The 14,500-nt window shown below is 43.6% G+C and overlaps 1 protein-coding gene across 5 annotated transcripts in view; it reads right to left on the reverse strand.

Moving 5' to 3' along the window:
- Positions 1–14,500, reverse strand: part of matn4 (matrilin 4) — a 72,308-nt gene that overhangs the window by 15,458 nt on the left and 42,350 nt on the right. For 4 of the 5 annotated variants that reach the window (XM_043710850.1, XM_043710849.1, XM_043710853.1 and 1 more), the window contains exons 4-9: positions 14,091–14,213; positions 12,670–12,792; positions 11,126–11,248; positions 9,248–9,370; positions 7,808–7,930; positions 2,769–2,891 (exon numbers count right to left, since the gene is read on the reverse strand). In XM_043710850.1, coding sequence (XP_043566785.1) covers positions 2,769–2,891; positions 7,808–7,930; positions 9,248–9,370; positions 11,126–11,248; positions 12,670–12,792; positions 14,091–14,213 — 738 coding nt within the window. The remainder of the gene's footprint in view (positions 1–2,768; positions 2,892–7,807; positions 7,931–9,247; positions 9,371–11,125; positions 11,249–12,669; positions 12,793–14,090; positions 14,214–14,500) is intronic. The other variant, XM_043710854.1, reaches the window with a different exon arrangement.

Raw genomic sequence — 14,500 nt, forward strand, 5'->3', positions numbered from 1 at the left:
AGGTATCACGGAGGGAACGGTCTTTGTGGAAGGCGGAAAGGGGTGGGGAGGGAAATATATCCCTGGTGGTGGGGTCCGTTTGGAAGTGGCGGAAATGTCGGCGGATGGTTTGGTTTATGCGAAGGTTGGTAGGGTGGAAGGTGAGCACCGGGGGGGGTCTGTCCTTATTACAGGGATGGTAAGGACAAGCCAGGGAACTATAGACCAGTGAGCCTGATGTCAGTGGTGGGCAAGTTGTTGGAGGGACAGGATGTACATGGATTTGGAAAGGCAAGGTCTGATTCGGGATAGTCAACATGGCTTTGTACATGGGAAATCATGTCTCACAAACTTGATTGAGTTTTTTGAAAAAGTAACAAAGAGGATTGATGAGGGCAGAGTGGTTGATGTGATCTATATGGACTTCAATAAGGCGTTCGACAAGGTTCCCCATGGGAGACTGGTTAGCAAGGTTAGAGCCCTTGGAAGTACAGGGAGAAGTAGCCATTTGGATACAGAACTGGCTCAAAGGTGGTAGTGGAGGGTTGTTTTTCAGACTGGAGGCCTGTGACCAGTGGAGTGTCACAAGGATTGGTGCTAGATCCACTACTTTTCATCATTTATATAAATGATTTGGATGTGAGCATAAGAGATATAGTTAGTAAATTTGCAGATGACACCAAAATTGCAGGTGTAGTGGACAGTGAAGAAGGTTACCTCAGATTACAATGGGATCTTGATCAGATGGGCCAATGAGCTGAGAAGTGGCAGATGGAGTTTAATTTAGATAAATGCGAGGTGCTGCATTTTGGGAAAGTAAATCTTATCAGGACGTATACACTTAGTGGTAAGGTCCTCGGGAGTGTTGGTGGACAAAGAGACCTTGGAGTCCAGGTTCATAGCTCCTTGAAAGTGGAGTCGCAGGTAGATAGGATAGTGAAGGCGGCGTTTGGTATGCTTTCCTTTATTGGTCAGAGTATTGAGTACAGGAGTTGGGAGGTCATGTTGCGGCTGTACAAGAGAATGGTTAGGAATTTGGAATATTGCGTGCAATTCTGGTTTCCTTCCTATTGGAAGGATGTTGTGAAACTTGAAAGGGTTCAGAAAAGATTTACAAGGATGTTGTCAGGGTTGGAAGATTTGAGATATAGAGAGAGGTTGAATAGGCTAGGGCTGTTTTTCCTGGAGCGTCGGAGGCTGAGGGGTGACCTTACAGAGGTTATAAAATCATGAGGGGTATGGATAGGATAAATAGACAAGGTCTTTTCCCTGGGGTGGGAGAGTCTGGGGCAGTTTTCTGTGGAGCTTTGGATACTGAGAGGTGACCCTATAGAGGTTTATAAAATCATGAGGGGGATGGATAGGGTGAATAGCCTAGGCTTTTTCCAGTGTTGGGGAATCCAGAACTAGAGGGCATAGGTTTAGGGTGAGAGGGGAAAGATAAAAAAGAGACCTTAGGGGCAACTTTTTCATGCAGAGGGTGGTGTGTGTATCGAATGAGCTGCCAGAAGAAGTGGTGGAGGCTCATACAATTGCAACATTTAAAAGGCATCTGGATGAGTAATGAACAGGAAGGGTTTGGAGGGTATGGGCCAGGTGCTGGCTGGTGGGACTAGATTGGGTTGGGATATCTGGTTGGTATTGTCAAGTTGGACCAAAGGGTCTGTCTCCGTGCTGTACATCTCTACGACTCGATGAGTTCTCATGAGGTGAATCGACAGGTTAGTTAATCTGCAAATCCTTCCATCTCTCCCACTGTTCTCCAAAAGGAAAAACATGTGTGTGTGTGTAAGATAGGCTTACCGTTAGAAAACTATGTCCAATGATGAAAGGATGGAGAATGAAGATTAAGGTAATCGGTAAAAAATGCAATGGAGACTTTTTCATGCAGTGAGTGGTTAGGATCTGGAGTGTGCTGCTTCAGATAGTGTTGGAGACCAGTTCAGTCAAGGCTTTCAAGAGGTGTTGGGTTATTATCAGATAAGGGAGAAACAACACGGTTACAGGGAGAAGACCAGGGAACAGTTTTCCCTCTAATTTTCTTTCCACTGTGTGGGCCTCTGAAATCCATACAACTTCCAGAAGTGGAAATCAATTCTGTGAGCAGTGTACCAACACTGATCACTACGTGGAGAACTCTGGAGCAGCTACTTGCGGGCAGTGCCACTTGCTTCATTGGTCTTTCATGTGCGACCTTCTTTTACCCCAATCAGGGAGAAAGGGTTTCAGTAACAAACCACTTTGCCTGGACTAGGGAAGATGACAGGCTACAGACCTGAAACATTAGCCCTGTTTCTCTCTCTTCACAATCACTGCTTGACCTATTGAGCATTTACAGTATTTTCTGTACATTTTAAATAGTTAAGTAAGTTGAAAATGTTATAGAGAGTTTTAAGAGAGCTGTACAAAAGTAGAGAAGTTTAGACAGGGCAGACAGGAGAGAAAGTGTTGCTACTAGCAGGGACTTGGAATTGGGAAACATAGACTTCCGTGCTGGGATGAGATAATGAGAAGCTTCGTTGATGCAGTGAGCTGTGATTTTGGATTTGGTGGGAGCAGATTCAATATTAATTTCTAAAAGGGAACTGGATTTATCTCTGTGAAGTAAAAGTGTGCAGGGCTTTGGGAAAAGAATAGGTAGAGTGGATCTAATTGAATAGCTGTTTCACATAACCAGCATAGACATGAACAGCTTCCTGCTGGGAACTCTTATGTTCACAGTCCAGCAGACCACACTGAAAACAGATTCTAGTGGAGACCAAATGGGTGCAGACAGGAATAGAACTCACTATTACAGGTCTTCCCATCCTCGTTCAGTTGCCTTCCCGGGGGGCAGATGCAGAAATATGACCCAGGAGTGCTGACACACTTGAACTCACAGCCATGTTCCACAGTATTGCACATATCGACAACTGCAATGCAAGAGAATGCTTGCTTTAAGAAATTATATTATTGACTTATCACTATTTTGCCAGGAGTCTGAATGGGGTTATATCATTCCAGGAGCCCAGGAGCACTCATGACATGGCTTATGGGTGTCATTTTTATTTAAACTGTGACCTCACTTGACCTGTTGCTCCAAGTAATCTCTTCCACATTCATGGAACGTAAACACTACTAATATGGCCAGGATTTATTGTCCCCTCTAATTACCTGTGAGAAGGTGGTGGTGGTTTGTCTCCTTCATGTGCTGCCACTAGCAGGGGGGCTTAGTAATTGGGAACATAAATTTACGTGCTGGGGTAAGATGATGAGAAGCTTAATTGATGGTGCACCCCAACAGTGTCTACACTCACACTCTGTAGCAGTTGAATATATCTGAGTGGCTTGGAAGGCCATTTCAGAGGGCAGTTAAGAGTTAACAACTTTGCAATGCCATGGGCAGGCCAGCAGATTTGTTCCCTCATGGCATGTGAACCTAATTGGTATTTACAACAATCCAATAGCTTCATGACCATTAATAATTAACTTGCAATTTATTTCTAATGTTTTAAAGTTTAAATTAAGTTTCCTAATGCCTCCAGTTCTCTAAATTACTAGCCCAGCGACGTTGTCATCATCACCCATCAGCTGCAATGGGATGTCATCATAATGAGGCTTGTCACTATTTCCCACTCCCTTTTCACTCACTCTCTCTCTCACACACACACACACACACAAATTCTACTTCCTTTTTCCTTTCTTACATTATTGCAAATTGCAATGCCTCCGTAATAGAGAGAAACTATCAAGCAGTTAAAGAGTGCAGCTTTGTTTCTGAAGATTGATTAGATTAGATTACTTACAGTGTGGAAACAAGTCCACACCGACCCGCCAAAGCACAAACCACCCATACCCCTATATTTACCCCTTACCTAACACTATGGACAATTTAGCATGGCCAATTCACCTGACCTGCACTTTTGGACTGTGGGAGGAAACCGGAGCACCCGGAGGAAACCCACGCAGGCACAGGGAGAATATGCAAACTCCACACAATCAGTCGCCTGAGGCGGGAATTGAACCGGGTCTCTGGCGCTGTGAGGCAGCAGTGCTAACCACTGTGCCACTGTGCCACACACAAGAGTTGCTAGTAAATGATTTTATATGGTCCTTTTTCTGTATATAATGTACAAAGGGGAAATGTGTTCCCACTTACTGTGGCAAAATACACTGTTACATGGATGTTATAGCTTTTCTTAAAACCCATTCATGGGATGAGGGCGCCTCTGGCTCGGCCAGCATTAATTGCCGATCCCTAACTGCTCAGAGGGCAGTTAAGTGTGAACCACATTGCTGTGGGTCTGGAGTCACATGTAGGCCAGACCAAGTAAGGATAGCAATTTCCTCCCCTAAGGGACATTAGTGAACCAGATGGGTTTTTCTGACAACTGACAATGGATTCATGGTCATTGTTAGCATCTTAATTCCAGATATTTTTTATTGAATTCAAATTCCACCATCTGCCATGGTCTGGCTGGAGCGAGGGACAGAGTTGGTGGTGGGTCCAATATTCTTTCCAGGAATCAGCAGCATTCACAGATCTGACCAACACGTACTGTTGTACTGTCAGCTGTGGCTCAGGATGTAGCACTCTCTCCTCAGGTTGTAGGTTCATGTTCTGAAGAGACCTGAGTACACAATGGCTGGGCAGGAATCTCTCCTACTCCTCCTGCCTGCCCTTGGTGACCGTCAGAAGGATCTTCAGAGTGATGCTCAACCCATTTGGCCACATTATGAATGCATCAAATCCTGGAATCAGACTCGAATCCAAGGCCTCTGTCTCAGAGACAGGATTCCTATCCACAAGACAGCCTCACAAGCAGTGATGAGAGGAAGTTTAACCCCATGTCAGCCTCCAGGGTTGATGTGAGAATTACAAATTAATCTCCTGGACAATGCTAGATACAGAGCATTTTATAATTATTTGGATTAGAGTAATATGCAAGGTATAGGGGAGAAAGCAAGAGATTAGCGATGGGTAATGATACTCATTTAACGAGCTGGTGCAGGCACAATGGGTTGAATGGCCTTATTCTGCATCAAACATCTCTGTGATTCTGTGTTCCAAGTTGCACACTGGAGAATTTTAAAGAAAAGATTTAAAATGTGATTTGTTTTCATTTTATTTGGAAGTTTTTCAAGGCTGCTTTGCAACAGTCAAGCATTAGCCATGATGTGGAGGTGCTGCTGTTGGATTGGAGTGGACAAAGTTAACAATCACACAACGTCAGGTTACAGTCCAACACAGGATGAACAGACCATTTGCTATCAAACTGGTGTATCTGATAAGGTGATTTATTTGATAACCAATAATGGGTTACAGTTTGGGGGCTGCAGTAGTGGCAGTAGGTCATGTAATCAATTGGATAGTACAAACGATGAGCCAGCACACACACAACAGCCTCTTTTTGTCTTGTATTATTCTGGTATTCTATGTGTCTACTACAGTGCATATAGAACCATACTTGTTGTCATTAGCTGATTACTGGTGTAACATAGAAACATAGAAAATCGGAGCAGGAGTAGGCCATTCAGCCCTTTGAGCCTGCTCCCCCATTCAATATGATCATGGGATGATCATCCAACTCAGTCCCCTACTCCTGCCTTCTCCTCATACTCTTTGATCCCATTAGACCTCAGATCTAATTCTCTCTTGAAAACAGTCAATGTTTTGGCCTCCACCACTTTCAGTGACAGTGAATTTCACAGGCTCCCCACTCTGTGGGTGAAGATATTTCTCCTTATCTCAGTCCTAAATGGCTCACCTCGTATCCTCAAACTGTGACCCCCTGGTCTCCTGTTCCTGCTTTCTCACTAAACCCATGATTCCTTTAGCTTGAGGAACCATATCTAACTTTTTGAAAACTTTTAAAGTTTTGGTCTTAACCACTTTCTGTGCCCCATTTCCTGTGGCGCCTACCAGTCACAGATCCGGAGTACCACATGCTTCATCTTCAAAGCCATTTGAGTGTGGATGTAGAATGCAAAAAAGACAAGCAATTAGGCAAAACTACCCTCGTCACAGACTGCTGCCTGGGATCTGGTAATGACCACCCTGCCCAAGCACAAGAGCAAACTCAAAAGGGTCTTCCAACCTACCTGCCCTCCTCCCCATTTGGAGTTCAAATATTAGGAGTGTGGGGCTAAAGTGCAATCCACAAGTTGAAATGTATCCCATCTAAATGGAAAGTTAAAGATGGGCCAAAGTCTTTTACAACATACATCAAAATGGATCCCTCTTTCTATTGTTCCTCCATTACCAACAAGTTCAGTAATTTGACTCTGTGACAACAGTCTCGTCACAGAGGCTGAAATGCTGGGTTTAAGCACCACTCTGAGACCGTTTAACCTGGGTTGTCACCCTTAATACCATCTAGAGGAAGTGCTGCACACTGTCACAGGTACCACCTTTCAGATGGGACAAGTAACTGAGATCCCATCTGCCCTTTTAGCTGATGTAACATAACCCGCGGCATTATTGTAAAGTAGAGCATGGGGAGTTCTCCCTGATTGTCCATGTCATTACTTAAATAGATATCTGTTATATAATCTATTTGTGGGATCTTGCTGTGCACAAAATGGTAGTTCCTTTCCCCTACGTTACAACAGTAACTCAAAACACTTCTGTAGCATTTCATCGACTATGAGTGCTGTGGGACATCTTACAGGTCACCACGTAAATCAAAGTTCTTTTACATCTTCCTTCAGCTTCTACAAGTAACATTCACACCTAACCAATATCTAGGCTTGGGTTGACAAGTGGCAAGTAACATTCACACCACACAAGTCTCAGGCAATGACCATCTCCATAAGATGGACTCTAACCACTGCCCTTGACTGTTAATGGTGTTACGTCACTAAATCCCTCTATTATCATCATCCTGGGTTACCACTGACCAGAAACTCAACTGGACTTGCCATTGAAAATACTGTAGTTATAAGAACAGGTCAGAGTCTAGGAATACTGCGACGAGTAACTCACTCCCTGATTTCCACAGCCTGTTCACCGTCTACAAGGCACAACTCAGGAGTGTGATGGAATACTCCCCACTTGTCTAGATGCATGCTGCTCCAACAACACTCAAAAAGCTCAACACCATCCAGGACAAAGCAACCCGCTTCATTGTCACCGAATCCAAAAGCAACGTCTGCCTCCATCACTGACACTCAGTAACGGCAGTCAGTACTAACTGCAAGATGTACCGCAGAAATTTGCCAAAAAATTCTTAGGACAAACCCACAACCACTTCCATCCACAAGGACAAGGGCAGCAGATACATGGGAACACCATACCCGCAAATTTCCCTCCAAGCCACTCACCATTCTGACTTGGAAATATGTTCCTTCATTGTCACTGGGTCAAAGTCCTGGAATTCCCACTGTAAGGGAATTGTGGATGTAGTGACAGGACATGGACTGCAGTGGTTCAAGAAGGGAGTGCACCACCACTTTCACAAGGGCAACTAGGGACCGGAAATAAATGCTGACCCAGCCAGTGACACCCATGTCCCACATGGGAACAAAAACAACATTGTACGTTGAGTCAAAAGGGAATTAGATAAATATTGAAGGATAAAGTTTGCTGTGAGTAAAAAAATGGTTGGTGTGGATTTAATTGGATAGTTCAATCAAGGAGCCAGCACAGTCAAAGCGGCTTCCAAACTGTCCTGTATTATCCTAGTATTTATTTCTTTCTCTTTTGATGAGTGCTCCTGAATCTTCTTCAATTGACCAAAATAGTTCAGGACAGATGGGCAGGTTAAAAAAAAAATCCAAGGAAAACCAGAGAGGTGTTTCAAATTTGGGAATGACTTCTGTTACCATCAGTCCTCTTGCTTGCGTTTACCTTTACACGTTTTCCCATCATCGTGCAGTTCAAATCCTTCCCGGCACGTGCAATAATATCCATTCAGAATGCTGACACATTCATGTTGGCAGCTGTGGTTCCCAAACGAACAATAGTTCACCACTGTAGAGAAAGGTCCCACACGTTTTAACTTCAGTACTATGATCTGTCTATAGATGTGCTCCCATTGGTGGCAAGCAGACTTGAGGGGCTGAATGGCCTGTTCCTATCATTCTAAGTAGTGTTGGAATGATCCTGGTCCATTAAATCAACACGCACTGGTGTGTTAAAAAAGAAATTGGATATAAGGATGTTCAAAGTCAATGCCAGGCATTGTTCAAGTGGCAGTAAAGGATTGCTTTTCTGAGTTTGCAAATGTCAATGACCTTAAGACCATTAAGCATAGGAGCAGAAATTAGGCCATTCTGCCCTTCGAGTCTGTTCTGCCATTCAATCATGGCTGATAGGTTTTTCACGCCCATTTTCATGCTTTCTCCCCATAACCTTTGATCCCCTTGGCAATCAAGAACTTATATATCTATGTTTTAAATTTACTTAATCTCCTGGTCTCCACAGCCTTCTGTGTCAATGAATTCCATAGATTCACCACTCTCTGGCTAAAGACGTTTCTCCTTATCGCCATTCTAAAGGGTCGTCCCTTTACTGTAAGGCTGTGCCCTCGGGTCCTGGTCTCTCTTGCCAATGGAAACATCTTCCCAACATCCACTCTGTCCAGGCCATTCAGTAAGTTTTAATCAGATTCCCCGCTCATTCTTCTCAACTCCATTGAGTATAGTTCCAGAGTCCTCAAACGTTCCTCATTTGTTAAGCCTTTCATTCCTGGGTCATTCTTGTGCACCTCCTCTGCACCCATGCCAGGACTGATACATCTTTCCTGAGGGATGGGTCCCAAATTGCTCTCAGTACTCTAAATGTGGTCTGACCAGAGCCTTATATAGCCTCAGAAGTATATCCCTCCTTTTATATTTAAGAAATTTATATTTAACGTGCTTATAAAGAAATCTGCCCTCTGCTTTAGGATCTGCATTAGCTGTTGTGGCGATAGCCACTTTCGTGAAGTGTCTTGGGGAAATTTAATGGCATTGTCAATGCACATTGTTGTGGAAGTTCTGGAGGATGAGACTTTGTACTTCCTACCAGGAATTATATAAATGGGATTTACATGAACAGCTGGATCCTAAAGATCTGTCACATTAAAGTTGGCTTCTTCAGCTCCCCACTAAGGGTAATGGATCAACCAGTTTGTCCTGGGACTCTCCATCCCCAGAGGAGAATGGTAGAGTCTAGCCTTGCCGGCAAATGCCAACAGTTGCCTGAGAGAGTTTGACCTGCATCCGACTTGCCTTCTGCTTCAAGCATCAGAATAAATTGCAGCAAAAGATCCCACCAATTACAGAGAAGTGACGGTTCAGTACTTACTGCTACAGGTCTTCTTGTCCTGATTGAGGGTGTACCCCGGTTGGCATCGGCACTTATATGACCCAGGGGTGCTCACGCAGATGTGCTCACAGCCATGATCTCCCAGGGCACAGAGGTCGACGGCTAGAGAGGAAGATTGCAATTTGCTCAGGCAGCATCACAAAAGGGGCACAGTCAAAGATTCACAAGACAGTATTGTATGTGAGGCAGCTGTTAGTTCAAGTTTCAATGTAGAGAATCTAGGCTGACGATCCCACTGCAGTACTGAGGGAGTGCTGCACAGACCGAGGTCCCTGTCTCTCTGATGAGACATTCTCCTACTTATTGCTTTCCCATGGATGGAAAATATCCCCTAGGTCATAATGTGAAGGAGAGTAGGGCTCACTATGATATCCTGGCTGATAATTATCTCTCCCTCAACATCACAAAAACAGATAAGCTGGTCATTGCTGTTTGTGGGATCCTGTTGGTTGCTAACTGGTTTCTGTGGTTGGCTGCTGCATTTCAACAGTTACTACGTCAAAAGTACTGAATTGACTATAAAGCATTTTTGGAGCTCCTGTAAAGTCACATCTTTCTTTCATATTTCTTTTTCAAAGGAGCCATGATGGGGAGGTGCTGGTGTTGGGCTGAGATGGATAAGGTCAGGTGTCACACAACACCAGTTTATAGCCCAACAGGTTCATCCGAAATCACAAGCTGTCGGAGTGCTGCTCTTTTGCCTGATGCAGGGCAGCGCTCCGAAAGCTTGTGATTTCAAATAAACCTGTTGGATTATAACCTGGTGATGTGTGACTTCTGACCTTTTCAAAGTAGCTCCTTTATCTTTGGTGTTGAGTATTTGGTCACCTCTCCTGCAAAGTATTGAGAGGATTACTAAATTTCAGTTGCTATATAGATGCAAGTTGTCACTGCTGTACACCATTGAATTTAAGACTGAAGATTGTAGGCTCAAACTCCATTCGAAGACAAAAATCTCGGCTGACCCTCCAGGTCAGAGGGGAGTGCTGAACTGTCAGAGGTGCCCCTTTCAGATGAGATCTTAGGTCCTAGTTTCAACCTCATTGGTTTACATCATCTTTATGGGAGAGATGACAAAGATTTGTGTGACTTAGAATAATTTTAGGATTTGTAAATGCAGAGAGTGATATTGAAGATCACGTGAATTGACTTAAAAGCCTCAACAGATGACAGAAATGAAGGGTTTCACTGATAAGGAGAGGCTGGATAGGCTGGGACCATTATTTTACTGGAACATAGGAGATTGAGGGGTGACCTTACAGAGGTTTATAAGATCATGAGGGATACAGGTAAAATGAATTGCAGATGTCTTTTCCCTAGGATGGGGAATTCCAAGACTAGGGGGCATATTTTCAAGGTGAAGAGAGAAAGATTTTTAAAAAAGACACAAGGGACAATTTCTTCTCCACAGAGAATAGTTCATGTGTAGAATGAACTTCCAGAGGAACTGGTGGGTGCGGGTACAGTTACAATGTTTAAAATATATTTAGGTAAGTACATCCATAGGAAAGATTTGGAGGGATATGGGCCAAGTGCAGGCAGTTGGGACTAGTTTAGTTTGGGATATTGGGTCGGCATGGAGTGATTGGACCAAAGGGTCTGCTTCCATGTTGTATGACTCTGACTCTATGAAAGGGAAAATTGTCATTGGCCAATGAAGCCTGTTGATGTACCTGCCCAATTTACCCGTAATAACCACTGGAGAATTGAAGCCAAAGAGGAGACAGGCCTGGGGTCAGCAGGAAGCGCTTGCCAACTTGCAAAAATAGATGGTAGCCCTTCCAGCTTTAAGTAATTTTCAACTTACAAGGCAATAATTGTGGGTGAGACTGATATTACAGAGCAATGAATACTAACCTGAGCAAGTCTTCTTGTCCTGATTGAGAGTGTAGCCAGATCGACAGCGGCAGCGATAGGACCCAGGTGTGCTTACACAGATATGTTCACAGCCATGATCTCCCAGGGCACAGAGGTTGACAGCTAAAGGATAAAAGGACTGATAGTTTAGAATATGTTGTTGTTGTGCCACCATAGTCTTACCAGACCATAGGGGCTGCTCTCTCATTAGAGGGAAGCAACTGGTGGTGATTTAACCTGAGGGCTACCAAACCTCAGGTGATGGAAGAGATTGAGAAGCAGAATCCTTCATTGCAACCTCAAATCGATGATGGGAATTGAATCCATGCTGTGGTGTCGCACTGCTCTGTAAACCAATGATCCAGCCAACTGAGCTAAACCAATTCACTTGTGGCATGGACAGGTAGCACTTACTTTCTGTGTGTAACTTTTCATCTCACTGGTTTCTTTAAAGGATTTCAAAAGGAAATTTGATGGGCACCAAATGGAAATAAACTTACCTGGTGATGAATAGGGGAGTGACAGGATTGATCTAAAGACTGCCAGTATTGAATCAATGGGTCAAATGGCCTCCTTCTGTTCCATACTGATTCTACTGATTTGGGCAGGAAGACTCCAGAGCTTTTCAAGAACATCAGGTGAGATCCAAATGCAGCACTTTAACTTCCTACAGATCTAGTCTTGGCAGAATGGAAAGTGCTGGGGTTAGGGGTGCGTTGGCTTGTGGGGTGAGGGGGAATGATTTGTGCATAACTGGGTTCCAGATTGAACAGAGCCATTTGAACCCTGGGCTGAGTTCAAACAAACCTTATTTTAGCAGTTGCTATGATCTTACAGAGGAGATGGAAATGCCCATGAAGAGCAATTAAGGTCTATTTAACTGGTATGATAATAAGTAATTTAAAACCCCAGCCCTATTCAAAGCCTTTAGTTGAGAAAAATCCAGAGTTCAGATCTGACGTCAGAATAGTTTCTTCAGATGAACCACGTTTTTCGGGTTCAGTTCGGGGGAACCAGTGACCTCAGCAGGAGTTTTTCTGCTCTGTGAAGCTTCCAAACCAGGAGAAGTTTGCAACAAAATCTTCAAGTTGTTAAAGTACATTTAGGATGTTAGAATTGTAAAAGGGTTATGCCATCGGAATGGAATCATAAAATTGACTCAACAGTTCAAGATAAAGAAACTGGACATCTTCAGTTAAGTAAAGCTGAAACAGGAGAGCTATTTATCTAGGGTTGAGCAACAGTAATGGAATGGTGTCGGAAAACAGGTTGAAACTTTGTTTTAATGCATGTGGTGCGATCTTTCTAACTGAATTAAATAAAGCTTGATTTCTTTGTATCATTTGTTTTGGGTGATAAACTTACATTCTGTCATTTAAAGAACATTTGCAACCTCATGTGAAAATGCCTCAGTGTTTAAAAAATGAAATATATTATCTATCAAGCTATGTTTCATTCTGCGATCTCACTTGTCCCACATTATCTTCAGCTGGAATCAAAACAGGATGCACAGTATTAAGAATGGATAGGATTGAAGTACTAACCACTACAAGTCTTCTTGTCTGGGTTCAGTCTGAAGCCCTCATGGCAACTGCACTTGTATGAACCTGGAGAGCTGATGCATATCTGCTCACAGTCATGGTCTCCATGGGAACAGAGGTCAATAGCTATGGAGGAATACACAGTCACTGGTCAGAACAACCTAGAAGTTTCTACCACTGTCCTGTCTTTTTACTCCCACCATTATGATTTTTATTTTAATCACTGCTTTTTCCAAGCCTTGTCCCACAAACAGGACAGGACACTACAGACAACTCAGCCTTGGGCTAGATGTTGGTTCAGGATTTCCTGCATTTGTGTTTTCTATCTGCCTCGGACACGAAGTGAAGGAGGCTGCAATCATTGGTGGGATTCTCTCAGGACTCAGGATCAATGTCAAAATGCCTGGCTGAAGCTTTCAGTATCCTTTCAGTGCTTCCTTTGAATACCATGTGAGTGTGTCCTGCACTCAAGTTGTTCATGGAAGATTGTAAAAAGTGGAGCCATAGGTAGACAGGGTAGAGAAGGCGGCATTTGGTATGCTTACCTTCATTGGTTAGTGCATTGAGTATGGGCTTTGGGAGGTCATGATGTGGCAGTACAGGACATTGGTGAGGCCACTTTTAAAATACTGCATGCTCTTCTGGTCTCCCTACTATAGGAAAGATGTTGTGAAACTTGAAAGGGCTCAGAAAAGATCAACAAGAATGTTGACAGGGTTGGAGGGTTTGAGTTACAGGGAGAAGCTGAATATCATAGAATCCCTACAATGTGGCAACAAGCCATTTGGCCCAACAAGTCCATACTGACCCACCAAAGAGTAGCCCACCCAGACCCATTCCCCTACCCTATTACTCTACATTTCCCCTGACTAATGATTAAGTTGGGTTATTTCCCCGGAGCATCAGAGACTGAGGGGTGACTTTACAAAGGTTTATAAATCTTAAGGGGCATGGACAAGATCAATAGCCAAGGTCTTTTACCCAGGGTAGCGGAGTCCAAAACTCGAGGGCATAGGTTTAAGATTGAGAGGGGAAAGATTTAAAAAGGAACTTTGGGGCAACCTTTTCACACAGAGGGTGGTATGTGTATGGAATGAGCTGCCAGAGGAAGTGGTGGAGGCTGGTACAATTTAAAAGGCATTTGGATATGTATTAATAGGAAGGGTTTAGAGGGGAATGGGCCAAGTGCTGGCAAATGGGATTAGATCTGTTTAGGATATCTGGTCGGCACGGATGGGTTGGCCAAAGGGTATGTTTCCGTGCAGCATTCTGGCTACAAGAACTTCACATCGCGGTTACTGCAGTTTCAGTTTAATGCGGATACTTGGATTTCATGCCTTTCATTTCTGTTACTTGCTAACAGCTGAAGAGGCATTTTATAATCAGTTTACAAGCCCTTGAGATAAAATATCACCAGCGTATACCTGTGCATGTCTTCTTGTCTGGGTTCAGCACATAGCCCTCACGGCAAGCACAGTGGAAGGACTCAGGAGTGGTGACACAGATGTGCTCACAACCATGACTTTCACTAGCACACAGATCCTGAGCTGGAAGGAAAAAGATACAAGTCGAAATTGAATTTGGGGTACTAGCAAAATGAGTGAATAAGAAATGTTGAAGGTTCATGTGTTTTGTGCAAGGTAACACATAACTATGGGTCTCAAGCAGATCGGTATGTATTATAGACTAATGAACAATGTTCCCCTAATTTATTTTCATCCTGTGCAGACTGCTTGCGAATTCTGTGCATCGTACATTTAAATGGAAGTCAAAATCTCACATTGGAGCATGACCGAGTGTGAGCAGGGTTTCGTAGTGGCTGTATCCCACAAAA

This window comes from Chiloscyllium plagiosum, chromosome 20 (genome assembly GCF_004010195.1).
Source record: "Chiloscyllium plagiosum isolate BGI_BamShark_2017 chromosome 20, ASM401019v2, whole genome shotgun sequence".
NCBI classification, from domain to species: domain Eukaryota; kingdom Metazoa; phylum Chordata; class Chondrichthyes; order Orectolobiformes; family Hemiscylliidae; genus Chiloscyllium; species Chiloscyllium plagiosum.